The 15,645-nt window shown below is 34.5% G+C and overlaps 3 protein-coding genes across 3 annotated transcripts; all 3 read right to left on the bottom strand.

The window, feature by feature from the left end:
- Window positions 1–359: 359 nt before the first annotated feature.
- On the bottom strand, window positions 360–4,972 carry LOC139882349 (protein ACCUMULATION AND REPLICATION OF CHLOROPLASTS 3, chloroplastic-like). Its single transcript, XM_071866684.1, has 15 exons — window positions 4,638–4,972; window positions 4,465–4,523; window positions 4,307–4,377; window positions 3,973–4,107; window positions 3,756–3,766; window positions 3,481–3,619; window positions 3,325–3,396; window positions 2,839–2,949; window positions 2,483–2,664; window positions 2,023–2,336; window positions 1,460–1,863; window positions 1,072–1,179; window positions 847–984; window positions 576–742; window positions 360–429 (listed from the first exon to the last, which is right to left on the bottom strand). Exons 1-15 carry the CDS (start codon window positions 4,970–4,972, stop codon window positions 360–362), a joined length of 2,316 nt encoding a protein of 771 aa, XP_071722785.1.
- A 919-nt stretch (window positions 4,973–5,891) lies between these two features.
- On the bottom strand, window positions 5,892–7,919 carry LOC139882348 (uncharacterized protein At4g15970). The gene is made up of 3 exons (XM_071866683.1): window positions 7,587–7,919; window positions 6,594–6,959; window positions 5,892–6,377 (listed from the first exon to the last, which is right to left on the bottom strand). Exons 1-3 carry the CDS (start codon window positions 7,917–7,919, stop codon window positions 5,892–5,894), a joined length of 1,185 nt encoding a protein of 394 aa, XP_071722784.1.
- A 5,949-nt stretch (window positions 7,920–13,868) lies between these two features.
- Window positions 13,869–15,492, bottom strand: LOC139882347 (pentatricopeptide repeat-containing protein At5g13770, chloroplastic-like). Its single transcript, XM_071866682.1, is given in 2 exon segments — window positions 13,869–14,690; window positions 14,692–15,492. Coding segments are annotated over 2 exon segments (1,623 nt in total).
- Between the last annotated feature and the right edge of the window lie 153 nt (window positions 15,493–15,645).

Below are 15,645 nucleotides of genomic sequence, written 5' to 3'. Positions count from 1 at the left end.
CAATTAATTAATAGTATTTCTCGTTGTCAAGTTGGCGAATGTATTAGATATTATTGTCAAAAAGTTGCGTTTTTTGAGGAATTTAGAGTCTTGATTGAGACCTTTTCTTTTTATTTAGTTTTCTTTCGATCGACGGTTTTCATTCCTTGCAATATACACTATTAATTTAAAATAAATTTACACTAAAACAAGGCCAAATTGTCCTTCTTAAACAATGAATTGATCATTATCGTAAACCTGTCACACAGCCCATAAGCTAGTAGCAGGATTACCGAAATCATTCCAGTTTTAAGTACAGTAGATTTATGTTTCCTATACAACAAAATTGGATTCCTAAAATCAGTGGAGAGTTGTACTTATCAAGAAGTTGTATCGGAATCTTGTTCCTTCCGGCTAATAAGCACACCTTCATCCCAAACCTCAACAAACCTGTAATGTAAATACGATCGCTAAGATTTTAAGGCAGAGAAATAACAAGAAGAGAATTTCATTGAACTTTGGGTATATGTAAGAATTGAAATAAAATAAAAAAATAAAAAACATTTATAGAGTGCTATGAATGTGTATATATATACCTTGCTCCATCAACATCAATGCAGAGGAACCGGCCGTGTCTCCAGCCATCTTGGAAATGGCCGAAGAATACATCACCCAACTTTGAATAGAAACGTCCTTCACCATTTGCCTTTCCTTTCCAAAAGTTAGCAAACCATCTGTCCCCAGTGTGAAAATAATACCAACCCTTCAATACCATCATAAAGGAAGAAACCATTAGATAACATAAAAGAAATCGAAAGGATATATAATTATCTCTCAATTAAAATCCAAGCATATATAATTACAAACCTTCCCGTGAATCACATCATCCCTCCAGGATCCCTGGAAGACATCTCCATTACTGAAGTAAAATGTGCCGACACCTGATCTCGTACCAGAGTGCCAAGTACCATCATATATGCTTCCATCTCCAAGTGTCAGGCACCCCTGTACAATTTACTTGTATTTAGTTTAAAAGAATAGTAGCGAAACTCTTATTATGAAGTTTTCAGGACATTAGACTAGTATGTATACCTTCCCTTCAGGAAGTCCACCTTGGCATCGTCCCTTATAGACTCCACCTCTGTACTGCATCTCAACGACAGGATTCCACTTCTTATTAAACGTGTCACGTTCAGCTTCCTGTGACAAGGTTATGAAATATCATCAGACCATGACAAGAAGTCAGCTCCAGGATAAGGATAGATGTAAAAACAATTTAGCAAGTTCATCCTTGTGATGCAAAAACAGATATGCACAATACTACAATACTTCAAATTGTACTTGGACAGGATTTATCTTAACAATAATTTGGAACGAAGAAAAACTAGTAGTTTCAAACCAAAGATTATGAGAAAATTAAAAAGAGATCCGGGATTCCACAATTTAACGACAGAAACAATAACCACAGGACGCAAATTACCAGCATAGATGCTGCACGAGCTGAAAGAACTCCTTGCTTCTTGGGAACATCATTAGGTTTTTTCCTTGTTAGGTTTGATGCAGTATCACGAAATCCTTTTATTGCTTCAACACCCACATCAGTAAACCTACCCAAGGAAAGTATACTCAACTTATTAAGAGATCGGTCTTTTGTATCATCTTCAGGTTTAGAGTCATCATGCTCTTCATTATATGAGCCATTGACGTCGTCTTTCAAATCTTCTGAAGGTCTGACACCGACAGGGAGGCAAAAGATGCTCAAGTTATTATGCATGGAAGTGCCTCTAGTGTTAACAGTCCTCTCTTTGGCCCAATCCTGGGCAATCTGGTATGCGGGCCCCAAGTTCCACCCAATTCCAGAATCTCTTTGAAAAGCTGGTGTCCCTAAAATAAGCATTTCAACCAATTGATCATCAGAACTAGGTCATTTACTTTTTTCTAATAATCAGTAAGCTTTGGCTTTTGAAAACTTATTTGGCGTACAAAACTGATCAACATGAGCTAATCGTACTTAATATGACCACATGTTCCACTTGATCATACCTGTACTCAGTTGATCATAAGAATTGGACGACCATGAAGCATTGACATTGCCGTCATTGCTGCTCAATTCTGGCGGAACTTCCTCCAAGTAATTGCCGAGAACTATGCTGCTACTCTCTTCCACAACTTCATTTGCCGCATCACCAGATTCAATTAAACTTGAACCCTCTGATGCTAATGCACTTCCAGGTACATCTTCCTTACTTTCAGCATTTGGCTGACGGTTTCCTTTCAAAAGATTAAAGACAAAAGGGGCATGCTTGGCTAGTCTGGAATAAATGGTACTCTTCGGTGAAGATTTTTGTTCAGCACAGCTGTAGTCATTCAAATAAGAGAGTAAGAAACAGAAATACAGGTCAGGTAGTTGCAAGAAACACTAGAGTTTTTGTTGGATAAACCTGTGGTAATGGAAAACAAAATGTTTCACATAGTATTGTCATTGTAACAGAATAATTCTCACCTCATAATAATAATTGTAGTAACAAGACGGTTGGGCTCCAAATTAGGTTCATGAATAGTAGATATTATAAGGTCCTTTGTATATCCAGTAGTTTCACGGAGAGTTTGTAAAAATGAATGTAAATCGCTATTGCAGATCACAGCTGAACTTGCAATAGTGCACATGACCGTTCCATTTAGGTCCTTCACGATAAAAGAAGCTATTAAAAGGAGGAGAAAAGGGCTACTTGAGCAGAAGCTTCATGTCGCAGACAATAGTGTGGAAAAAAGGCAACCCAATATAAACAAAAAAGAGAAGAATGTTTTGACTGAATTGTATCAAAAACATACATATGAACAGGTTTACTCAAGTTATACCTTCAAACCAGTACCAATAAAAGGGCAGTCAAATACAGCTTGCAAAATTGAAGATTTAATGTTGTATCCAGCTCCGAATCCTACCTTTGCTTCCTTGTAGCTATCCAGAATCTGTGAATGGTATGATTAGCCTCACACGCACAGGGAAAACCATTCAGAAGGGAAGAGAGAAGAGAGAAATACATGTTAGAGATGAAAAAATTATTCTGCGTGTTTTAAACCAATCAAGTCCACAACTTCCAAGTTAAGGACATTGGGTCTGTGTGTTTTTAGAAAATTCCATGTCAACTTTAATTAATGCCAAAGCAATTTCAGTAAAATTTAATGGCAAGGCTTTAATAAAGGTGTCAAATATATGATTATTAACACAAACATTTGAAGATGAATGATGTTATCATATATTCATATCAAATTTCTTCTAGTTTGCAGGGTTGAAATAAACAAAGAGAATCATTAATTATTAGCACTAGAGTAAGTTGAACTTACTTTAATAGCTTCTGAAGCGTGTAGTTCTTTCAAACTACTTAGTGGTGCATCCAAAAATCTTCTTTGACTCTCCTGAAAATGTTTAATATAACAAAGGGGGCTAGAATAATGCTGCATCTTTGAGAGACAAACTGAAAAAACTGAAAATATGCTTACAGATATAAGAACAGATATTGAATTTATAGCCAATAAGAATGCAGCATTGGCAGTTCTCAGAGCTTCAGTTAGAGTAACCAAATCCTTTTTCAAAAGTGCATCGGTCTGAATATCTGCAAATGGCAACCAAGAACCTATGCTTTAATTGCATTGCGCACCTTTGAGAACGTCAAAGTCAAACAAAGAGCATTTGTAACATAAAATATGTTACAGTCAAAATGCAAGGCAAAACTTACCTATACAAATACTTGCATGGCTCTTGAAATTTCTTGAACAGATGTTTGACCTGGAAATTGAGTCAACAGATACCAATAAATGAGCTACGTGCCATAAAAGTGAATTTAATAACTTATGAAGGCAGGACTCTAGACTGTAAAAGAGATAAAATTAACTGAAATTCAATACACCACATTAATAAATGATAAACTGATGGTTTGACTACAAGAGCTCATAGTAGTGCAACATAGGAAATGTATCTGGTATGCAAAGTACCTCGTCTTGGCGCCTTTTTCCTTCAAAGCTGAAAGGCTTCAGAATAATAGCTACTGCTAACCCATTTCTGGACTTCATAGTTTTGAGCATATCTATTGCTGTAACATGATCTAAGCCATATCCAGCACTTGCCACCTACAAAAGACAAATTAACAAGGGGAAAATTAACTATTACAAATAAGTTTTACACAGAGAAAACTACAGCAAGATTGAGTATTCATATGTGCTACATAAACATTTGTTCAACTAGCATGTAGTATAAGATAACTAAGCGCAATAAGCTATAGAAAATATCTCAGATAAAATGAGTGTAGCAGGTAAGAAATCTACAAACAAGTATAATAGCCTTTGGGTTTGGAGATGATTGCAGATACGATGATGCATCAACAATCTTCGGCATATTATCTGTAGAAGGAACCAACATTAACTTTGTATATTTATGATAATAAAAATAAAAAATGTTAATTTAGCTTAAGTGAGTACAATACTGACCATTTCCAAGAGTCCTTTGATGCAATTGCACATTCCCGGGTTCCTTGGTAACAATATTCCTACAACAAAGCAAGAAATATTCCCAATTGAATTTGAAGGTAGTAAGCTAAAATTGTACTGGAATTCAGAGCCTTCATCAATCAGTCACTTCAATCCACTATATAGTAGCTTACCAGAATCGCAGTGACGACGAAGACTGAAGAGGTGAATCCAAGCAGAATTCGAGCACTGAATCTTTCCTGCTTCCAATGCAAATTACTTCAACAAGCTCCGAATCTTCTCTCCATAATTCATCTCCGTCGTTACTGTCTCGATTCGACTCCAATGAAGAAGAAGAAGAGTTATTCTCTTCGCTCACCATTCTAACCTGAGCTAAACGCTTCGTATTACAGTGTAATCGTCCAAATAACAACTTTGGAGGACGAAAGAAGCAGTAGTCATGGAAAATCTGCTTGGACGAAAGCGAAGTGAAGTTTGTCAAGACAGCAAGCTCCATTGAAATTGCCATTGTAATGCTCCAGATTTGTTCATGAAAATCAATTGAAGCAGTGAATTGTAGTGGCTGTGATAATTATGTAAACACTGAACTGATGAAGACTGCAAATTAAATTTGTTTTTATTTTTTATTTTCCGCTAAAAATAATGTTTGTTTGGGAAAAAACGAAGATAGGCCTCTTCTCTGATCCGACCCGGCCCAACTAAAAACCGTTAAATTGGTCGTTGGACTTGTTAAGTACTGTAGTAGCAAACATTCAAATTAGTACGTATAATAATTTCTAAAAGCTTTGATTATTAATCCTTAACAAATACTCCGTACTAAAAAATGGAAATCGTGTCAGGACTAAGATAAATTCGTTTAATTTTGAGTTTTTGCCAGAGAAAGCAATTAACCGGTTTAAAATCAAGGAATTCCAAGAGGTTTCGGCTTGATTAACTCTACACTAAATTTCGAATCTCGGACAAATTCTGACTCGAGTCCAATTCAAAACTTGCCTGCATACATATATAAGACTCAAATGTGCACCGCTTTCTACAAAGTTTGATCAATGAAGTCACTCTCTAACAAACTACACATGACATCTTTCCTTCATCTTCTGTCATACATCATGGAAAACATGTGCTGCCCGCCCAAAGTCTTTGACAATTTGCAGGCACGCTATTAGAATTTCCATAAACCGGAATCAGAGATTTAGCCGAAGTTAATAGAAATGTTATGGTTTTTGCTATACGACATGGAAGGTGGTCTTGACTCTGAACCTGCTGGTGCCTGTTGAATAATCTCCCCCTTGGAATCGTAATGAACACGAGCCGAAAGGCTAGAACAAAAAATTAACAAAAACATTAAGCAAAGTTTGGAATAATGATAATAAATTAACAATATTTGAAAGACAACTCAAATTATAAAATCCAAGGTAAAAGAAACAATCTTACCTGCAATTTTGCGGGACATTCCACGAATACATCAATGACCTTTTCAAACTCAGTGGCCAAGATTTGAAGGTTTTCCAGTCCTCAAGCATAACTCTAAGGTCAATAAGCTTGCTTTCCAGACCAAAGCAGCAATTTGCATGCATTGTACAAACTAAATTCAAATCTTTGCTGGGTTCACAAAGCCCACCAAAGTAAGTGGTATCCAAAAATTTAATCGTCAGTCCAATATCGTCGATAAAAGGATCATACTTTATCCTGTTAAAGACATCCTGGTCATGGTATTCAGGGTATGTCTCCCGGGAGAAATACCAGAACTTGTAAAATTCTATAGTACGGTTATTGGATTTTACATAGTTAAACCCTCCATTTGGTCTGTTGAGTATCTCATCAGGGTCCCCTAGAAATTGATCACAAGCAATTTGAAAATCTGCATCGTCATAAAACCGCGGGAATGGATCTCTAAACCACATGATATCAGCATCCTGGAGAAGGAACCAACAAAACCATAAACAGATAGCAATATCCATATAAGTGAAAAATACAATTATGGATTTTCAAATAAAAGACTTTCTATTAAGTTTTTTTTATCAAACTACATGAGCATTGAGTAGTAAAACAGACCAGTATCAAACAAAACCACCTCCTAATAAATTTGAGTAATAATGATTCAGCAGAAAGAAAAGATAGAAGGGAATTACCGTAAAAACAAAATTGTATCCCATCTCAAGAACAGAGCGAAGTAAATCAATCCTTCTCCACATCATCTTTAAGTAGCTAGGGGTCATAAAGTATGCTTCCTTATTAAAATCAACACCCTCAGTGACAAGAGCATAGCAATGAGAATGTACCAACAGACACCGATTGTAAGCCTTCTCATCTAGTGCAATAATTACTAAGTGCTTCAAAAGCTTACGGGTGCCTACTCCATTTCTAAAGCTCTCAAGGAAGAGATCTATGACTGAATTCTGAGTGGCCCATGCTTCATTCAAAGTTGTTAGAATAACAGTTCTGCTTTTCATTGCTGCACTTTTCAAAACTCTATCCAGCTTGGATTCCTCATTCTCCTGCAAATAAATGAATTTTTTAAGTTATAAACAAAACTAAAGGAGCAAAGTTACCAGCACAACAGCACGCAATACCGAGAAAAAGGTTAAATAATCTATTAATAATCATGTTTCAAAGGAGAAAATGTGCCCACATAAACCTGTAAGATTTTTTAATCACTAATTTTTTATTATTAAAATACCATACACTACTACTGTATTAAAATAATACCATAAACCTCCAAGATGATCGAGAGAAAAATTCAGTACACACTTCTTACTTTAAAAGCAGAACTCTCAGTATCGATCTAGTTCCCAACTCACTGAATTAGAATTCTAAATTAATGAGAAGTAAATGCTAATCAAACAGGATTGATTTACTGGAACTATTATGGAAATTTAAAGAGTTAATTGGATCAAACATGCTGGAAGATTGTAGAATTAATAAGGTTTCGTTCCAAATTTATGACGAAGAGCAAGCCAATAGCAGCTGAGTTCAATGATCTCCGTAACTGTTCGCACACTCCATTTCAGCTCAATTGCATTCTATTTCAGGTTAGAGTTTTGAGCAATTGCGATCACTAGACAAACAACTATGCAAATAAAGTAAGCTTCTAAGTTAATCAAGAGAACGAGTATCACATTAACCTGAAGGAATGAATCGAACAAGGAAACAGTGGAGGAATTGAAACGCTCAGAGACGGTGGCGTGATAGAGAAAGAAACAGCATACGATAATGGCGACGACGGAGATTAAGGTGCGGCCGCGCGAGCTGAATCCGGACAGCATGGTGGAAGCCGCGGCGGAGGAGGTGTCGGTGGCAGAAGAGGAGAGAGGCAAGGCGTCGGAAGATGATCGGAAGGATGAAAATGAAGAAATACCGGCGGAGGAGCGGGACCGACCGAGATGAGGCCGCCGCCGGTGGTGAGGCCGTGGGGTGGTACGGCGAGAGAGTAACAGTAACTTCTCAAACACTAACATAAATGAGAGAGATGATAGGGAATTAGAAAGAAAATAATAGTAAAAACGAACCGACGAGGTCCATGTAGAATTGTGGGTTTTGCATTTTCTGGGCTAAACATTAACTTTTCTTCCCAACTCCCAACCATATTAAATAGGCGTGCGTATGTATATAGGTGTGACCAAATCGGAAACGAACCGAGTCGATCAATGCAGTTCTGTTTTTGAAACTGAATCGAAATTAACTTTTTATAGTTCTTTCTTAGGCTCCGTTTATTTATTTATGTTTTTCAAACGATTATTTTTGAAAAATAATTATTATATATTTTTTATTTTTATAATTTTTAAAAAATATTTATATTTAATTTTTTATTTTTTATAAAAAAAATGAGAAGTTGGATATAATTATTTTTTAAAAGTTGTGAAAATAGAAAATATATGAAAGTTATTTTTAAAAATAACTGTTTGAAAAACATAAACAAACAGAGTCTAACTGTTTCAAAAATTATATAGAATCGAAACGAAACCACCCACTTTAAAGAAATATTTATGGTTTCGGTTGGTTGTATAAATATGAGAAACGTGAGCCCTCAATTTTGAATTGAAATCGTACCGAATCGGATCGTGGACATGTCTAGGAGCGGTGTGGCCAAACTCAAAACAGATTGAGTTGCCTAAATATAAATTACAACAAACACAAAACAGTCCGAACTAATTTAAATATATATCATATACAAAATTACATAATAATTATTTTCATTAAACATTATTAAATTTATATAAAATATTTTATAAAAAAAATTATTTTAACTTATATCAGTTATAATTATTTTGATTTGATTTCATAATCTATAATCTTATTAAATTAAAATTTATTTTTTTTTAAAAAAAAATAAATATAACAAAAAGTAAAATTTATATATCAAGATTTAATTTTATAATAAAATTTATAATTTCATCTGATCAATTTTGTTATTCATATTATTTGAAAAATAATATATGGTCATTTTAATTAAGAATTGAAAAAAAAAATTTAACCGATTTTTATGAAGAATAATAGTTTAATGAAAAATTAGAAAAAAAATAATATATACTATAATTTAATTAGGAATAATTTTTACATAATATGTCCATTTGAATAGGAAAAAGAAGATGTGTCCTTTTTAATTAGGAATAGAAAAAAAAAATATGAATTTTATAAGGAATAATTTTTTAAATAATAAATAGAAAAATTATTATGAATAAAATTATTATATTAGGAAAAAATAATTGGTAGAATTTTTTTAGGAATCATTATGTTATTATTGTGTTTTGATTTTCTAATTAGAATAGGAAAAAAAATAATATCATTGACATTGTAACTTGAAATCTAATTAAATTCAAAGTTCTAAAATACATGTGTCAAATTACTATTCGTTAATAAAACGTCATATATCGGATGTTGATTTAATAATTTAATTTTAATTAGAATAAATTTAAAATTTAAAAGTCTTGTTATTGTCTATATATAAGAAGGAGAAGATTGCGTATATATGTTGTTTCGATCACCTCTATTTGTAAACTTTTTTTGTTACGTTTTGGTGCAATTTCAATACTCTTTACATGTATCGTTAATTACTTTTATCTTCATGGAATCATGGTGCAGCCAACCGTTAATATGACACAATCATGTAGATGTAGATGTGTGCGTACGAGGAAAGAGTAACAATAACTAGGATTAGGATTAGTAAGGCAAGTATGAAAGAAGAATTCGTTATAAAAATACTACTGTACTACTAATTGTTTCCATATATTGAAAGAATAAATGACATTCGTTTTCATGTTTGCAATTCAAAGATGTTAAAATGGGTAAACTTTGGAAGTGAAAAACAACAAATTATAGCAAAGGTACTTACTAGTGCAAAACTGCAATTTAATTTTCTTTCTGTTTTGTGATATTTGTACAATAAAATGGGTTAGATATTACTACATCTATATATATCATTATAATAAAACTGAAAAAATTAATAAGAAAAATGTAAATAAAGTTTGCATTGATTCGTTGATCAGCACCTAAAAAACTAAATATTGAATGACTAATCAGTAAAACCAAATAATCAAAACAGAAGTAATTTTGCCTTATACAAATTGAAGTATGAAACAAGAAAATTAGGAGGGGAGTGTGGCATGGCAAGTTTTGGTTTTGATCCATTTTACTAGGTTACTTGATTTATCTTAGTCAAGAAAATCAATTATCATGTTTGAATAGATTGAAAATGTTATATGTCGACGAAGATATATGATGCATTAAAATGTGAGCCGGTCATACTAATTTTACAAACGAATGAACGCACGCAAATGAGCCATGAACTGATGAAGTGATCTCTTGATCACTTCTTATATATATTGATCTAGGATTTATATATACTGCCCATAGTGTCATATATAGATAGAGATAGTCTCACATGCTACCGTAAAAGCCTCACCCCTAATCGAACAAGTTATTACAACGTTGCGAGTTTCTATCTTATGATACGACCAAAGAAATAACTTACAAATGCCAAAATCTACAACTTTATTTATACATGTAGCTAGCTATATTGGGAGAAAACTGTTTGATTGGTCAACACATGATTTTTACGTACCTCTTCTGTTTTTCCGTCATCAAAACTACTCCTTCCGTCTCAAATTACATAAAGAAAATATCATATATTTCTGGCAGAGAAATGGTATAATTATATCCAAAATGATATATATGGCATCCCATGTCCAACTTTATCCATCCATTTATTGTATTCAGATACTCGAGTATCCGATGACTTCAAGTTGAGGTACAATTCCTTCGTAGGAACTTTTTCTTTCATCGGAACTTCATTTTGTGAGGATAAGAATCCCATGTCTTGATCAAAGACTTTACTTGCATTTTGATGTGAGTGCCATTGTCGGAACAATTTTGCTATAAAAATATAAATACGAATAAAAACACAAAGCGGAATATCCGGAATATACGATAAATGAAACACATTTTATTAAAATTTTAATATATAAATTTAATTTAATAAAATGATGGGATACAAACGACTATTCATTCCTTTGATCTTCGCTAGCTAATTTTCGTCTTCTTCGTCGTCTTCTTCGTTATGGAACTTTCTTCGCTTGTGTCTTTGTGCTATATGCGGGCGGTGGAACTCCGACAGAGTGACAACGTCTTCTTGCTTTAGCTTCTTGCCCAAAGATTCTTCTCCTAATTTTCTGTGTTGAATTATAAGGAGGAGACCCCCCTATTTATAGTGTTGAGAAGGCTGGGGGTCATGAATGAGTGAATGTATACTTTCTTTTTTCCCCTTAGACTTGATGCTCACACAATGTCGACATTCTCTTATGTTTTTAGAAACAATTGCACGTCTTCCTAGCTTCAGAACTAGGTGTAGCACGTTTCCTAGCTCCGGAGCTACTATCAGCTCGTTTCCTACCTCCGAAGATAGTATCACTTCTGCTTTAATCGTTTATTTCCATGTATATTTGTGTGCAACCCACTTCTTTCCATAATGCAATTATATCTCAATGTTTTCTTTCATTTTTTTATATTATGGGGACACTTTGACGACATCATGACGACATTATGTTGTCATTTTTTATTATGTTGTCATTTTTTTAGAACATGAATATTTTTATTTTTATTTTTCCTCTTCAATACACGTCAACAATATTGAGTTATTTTGCTTTCTTCCGCTTAGGTCCTTAACTTTTTATTCTGTCTATTTTCGTCCTTATTCACACGTTAACCTTTGTTCGTATGACGATCATATCTTGAGCTCCAGATTTCCTATTGACTCGATTCTTGTGGCATCGGAACCCTAAGAGTTAGGGCTACAATTTTTGTGATGTGCCCTGAGCCTAATTATCAACCTAGCATGACGTGTCATATTCTCATTGGTTGACAAAATTTCGATGCCTACAGATGCCCCTTTCAAGACTTGGTTGCTTATACAAATTTAATGAAGTATTAAGCGACTTAGTCTTGAAATCCTTGATGTTTCCGACCTTCAACTTTTTTCCAAACATGTTGAGCTTCTTCTTTCTTCGATGAACAAGACGTATTTTTGTTTGTTTTGTTTTGTTTTGTGACTATACTCAAAATATTTGAGTTGCCTACGTATTTTCTTTAAGAAGAATCAAGTCATAACGTAGTTCAAAGATGTCCCCAACGTTTAGCCTAAGAATTTGGAGTAGTTTATTCTCATACTTAGGAGAGAATTTGTTTGGGACAATTTTAGTTTAATCTCGTTTTAGAGAATTTTATTTGGGACAAATTTATTTTATACTCATTGCGAATTTGATTTCAGTTTATGACCTCCTTGCGGAACGTTTGTTTTTTGAGAATTTAGTTTATACTCATTGCGAAAAATTTAGTTATCTTTGCCTTCGTCACGGATTTTGGGCCCTCATATATCTTTTGTAGTCTTTGTGCCCTTCACATTAAATGAAACTTGATTTTTGTCTCCAAATTCTGCCAAGATAATTTAACCTCTGTTGAATTTTTTCTTGATCATTTTTGGGTGAACTATTTGAAAACTTGAACACCATAATACACGACTTGAATAATATATGGACTGTATGAGTGGCTTCAATCACCTCCGACACGAACTCCGCAAACTTATCAAACATCATCTACCATTCTTGTAGAAACTTGGCATCGTCAATTGGGTCACCCTCAAGCTCGAGTTTTGAATTATGTTTTAAATAAATTCTCGCTGCCATTTTCAGCACGTGACAAATTTCACTTTTGTAATTCTTGTTCGTCAAATAAAGCCCATCGGCAACCTTTTCAAACATTTACCTTATCAAGTACTATGCCTTTGCAACTTCTTTTTAGTGATTTATGGGGTCCTTCTCCAGTTTTATCTCTTGATAAAAAACGTTACTATTGTATTTTTGTTGATCAGTATACTCGACATATCTGGTTATATACTTTAAAAAATAAAAGTGAGGTGACAGAGATCTCAAAAAAATTAATCCGTTGATGGAAAAACATTTTAATACCAAAATTTTATCGCTTTATGCTGATGGTGGCGGTGAATATAAAAGTCTTGATCCATATCTCAGTTCCAATGGAATTGAACATCGTTTCAGTCCTCCTTGCACACCTCAGAGAGTTGCACTTGCTGAACGTCGTCATCGACATATTATCGAAACAGCAAAAACAATTCAACATGAGGCGTCTCTTCCATCAGTATTTTGGTCTTTTGCGTGTCATTATGCTGTCTATCTCATTAATCGTCTTCCAAACCCACTTTTAAAAATCCAATCACCATTTCAAATGCTATTTGGTGAACAACCAAATTATTTATCTTTAAAAAATTTTGGATGTTTATGCTACCCTTTGCTCAAACCTTATGCACAAAATAAACTCGAACCACGCTCCACGCCATGTGCATACTTGGGTTTCTCGGTCACTTATCATAGTCACCAATGTTTTGATCCAATAACTTCAAAATTTTATTTGTCACGTGATGTCCAGTTTTTTGAAAATGTTTTTCCCTTCAAGACTATATTTACTATGTTTAAAGTTGGCTCTCTTTTTTTAAGCTATGGTGGCATAAAGTATGGATTAAATTAAATGAACATACTTAACTATGTCATGTGTATGTCAATAGAAAAAAGTACTTGCTAAATGGAAGAATTACTGACTTGTTATCTAAATCATTTCCTTGAAATTTGTATTGAATCATTTCCATGAAATTTGTATTGCTGTGATAATAACAATTACCAAAAGTTCAAAACCATTCACTGTACTTCCCCTCAATCAAGAGATTGATGGTATGATATAATACATTGACTAAAAATTATACACATGACCAGAGCATAGCATCATCCTGCACTGTCTTACAACCTTTACAGGCTAACACCGTCGTCAACATATTTACCTTCCATTCATCTAAAAAAAAATCACAGTAGTCTCTATCTATCCATTTTTACCATTTAACCGTCCTATTTTTCCCCGAAGCTTTCCTGCAACCATTTCGCTTGCACTTGTAATCCAGCATCCCTCAAAGCACTCATAGCCGATTTATAAAGCCTTCCGTCCATTTTCGTCCCTTCCGATCTCATATCCTGTAAAAGCTTCACAAGCTCATCAATCTGACTTATCTTCGAGAACACGCCAACCATGATTCCAGCCAAGGCTATATCGATCATGCCTCCATTCAACCTGTATTCGCGGTAAAATCTCATGCACGCCTCGAATAATCCTGCCTTGTTGTAAGCGTTTATCACACTAGTATAACTAACTTTATCGGGTGCCACCTTTCGTCTTTTCATTTCTTTCCATATCTTTTCCACTTGCTTAATATTCTTTACACGTCCGTGCATATCCATTAGAGAATTGTAAATCCATACATTCGGCTTAATTCCTTTTTCTTTCATTCTGGCAACGAGCTTCATCGCATCTCGTAATCTGCCTAGTTTTCCGTACATTGCGATAATGTTCGAGTATGCTACGACACATTTATCGAATCCCCTCTTTTGCATCTCAGAAAATGTCATCTCTGCTTTTGAATGTAGACCTACTCGGCAATAAGCATTGATAATGGATGCATAAGTGACTTGACCAGGAACAATTCCCTGCGAAACCATATCTTCATAAACATTGACAGCAGCCAAGAATCCTCTTCTTTTCGAAAATCCATTGATAATAGCACAAAAAATGCAATCAGAGACTTTTAGTTTAGCATTCTTCATTACTTTGACGATTTCAAGCGTTTTCTCAACTAAATTTTCTTCTACATACATTAATACAACTTTCTGAAACATCCTCTGGATCTCTTAACATCCTTTTCTCTTCTGCTTCTTTGAAAAGCTCCTCAACCATCTTAACTTCTCGTAACCTCGCAAAAGAGCATATCAAAGAAGAATACAACGAACAGTTTGCTAAAAGGCCATTTTTAGTCATTCCCCTAAAATACTCAAGGGCTGCAAAAACTTGGCCCGATTTCCCCAATGCATCCAACAAAACTTTGTACACCTGAGCGGAGTATGGCGCCAAATCAATCTTTCTACTTTCGAATTCGTGAAAAATCGAGACGACATTATCTGTTTCGCCGACTCTGTGAAAAGCTTCCATAATCTGAGTATAAGAACCAGGATCAGGCATGATCCCAGAAGATTTCATATTCTGATACACAATAATTGTCCTGTTATACATATGCAGCTTGTTATAGCCTTTGATAGCAGAATCAAATGCCGAAACTGAAACTTCATCATGGGATTTGAATGATTCAAGTAATTTCTCTACAATCTTGAATTTCCTAGCTTTAATGCAACTACCAACCAATCTTGAACAAGTAAAACTATCAGGAAATACATTGTACCTCGTAAAATCATCACAAACCGATAAAATTAAACCCCATTTTTTCGACCAAATCAAGTACCTTGAAAAATGCTGGATCGTCGATTTCTCCGGCACGAAATTAGGGTTTTGCTTCGCTTTTAAGTAGTAATCACAAGCTAGGTCTTGAGTCTCGGGAACTTGGAGCAATCCACATAAGAGCTCATTCAACTTGTCAAGATTCGATTTTTCATCAGACCCTTGAAAATTGGGATCGAATTGGATCATGGGGATGTTGTTGTTGGTGGTGGTAGGAGCTAATTCTTGCCTCTTCTAAGATTGGGGATGAACATCCAGTAGAGGAGTTGACATGAAAGCCTCTGAAGTTGAAGCATGGCATTGAAACAAAGTGAAATGTTTTGCATGATGAAGTTAAACTGG

The sequence above is a fragment of the Rutidosis leptorrhynchoides genome, unplaced genomic scaffold, assembly GCF_046630445.1.
Source record: "Rutidosis leptorrhynchoides isolate AG116_Rl617_1_P2 unplaced genomic scaffold, CSIRO_AGI_Rlap_v1 contig26, whole genome shotgun sequence".
Lineage (NCBI taxonomy): Eukaryota > Viridiplantae > Streptophyta > Magnoliopsida > Asterales > Asteraceae > Rutidosis > Rutidosis leptorrhynchoides.
The sequence above is the reverse complement of the archived record's forward strand: the minus strand, read 5'-3'. Positions and strand labels throughout refer to the sequence as shown.

Excerpts from the sequence above, each read along its gene's own strand:
- LOC139882349 (XM_071866684.1), bottom strand. The coding sequence starts at position 4,972 with ATGGCAATTTCAATGGAGCTTGCTGTCTTGACAAACTTCACTTCGCTT. Across the intron at positions 4,378-4,464 it reads TCAAAGGACTCTTGGAAATG|ATAATATGCCGAAGATTGTT; the intron begins GTCAGTATTGTA and ends TTCCTTCTACAG. Across the intron at positions 1,180-1,459 it reads CTCGTGCAGCATCTATGCTG|GAAGCTGAACGTGACACGTT; the intron begins GTAATTTGCGTC and ends ACCTTGTCACAG.
- LOC139882348 (XM_071866683.1), bottom strand. The coding sequence starts at position 7,919 with ATGTTAGTGTTTGAGAAGTTACTGTTACTCTCTCGCCGTACCACCCCA. Across the intron at positions 6,960-7,586 it reads TGTTCGATTCATTCCTTCAG|GAGAATGAGGAATCCAAGCT; the intron begins GTTAATGTGATA and ends ATTTATTTGCAG. Across the intron at positions 6,378-6,593 it reads GATACAATTTTGTTTTTACG|GATGCTGATATCATGTGGTT; the intron begins GTAATTCCCTTC and ends TTCCTTCTCCAG.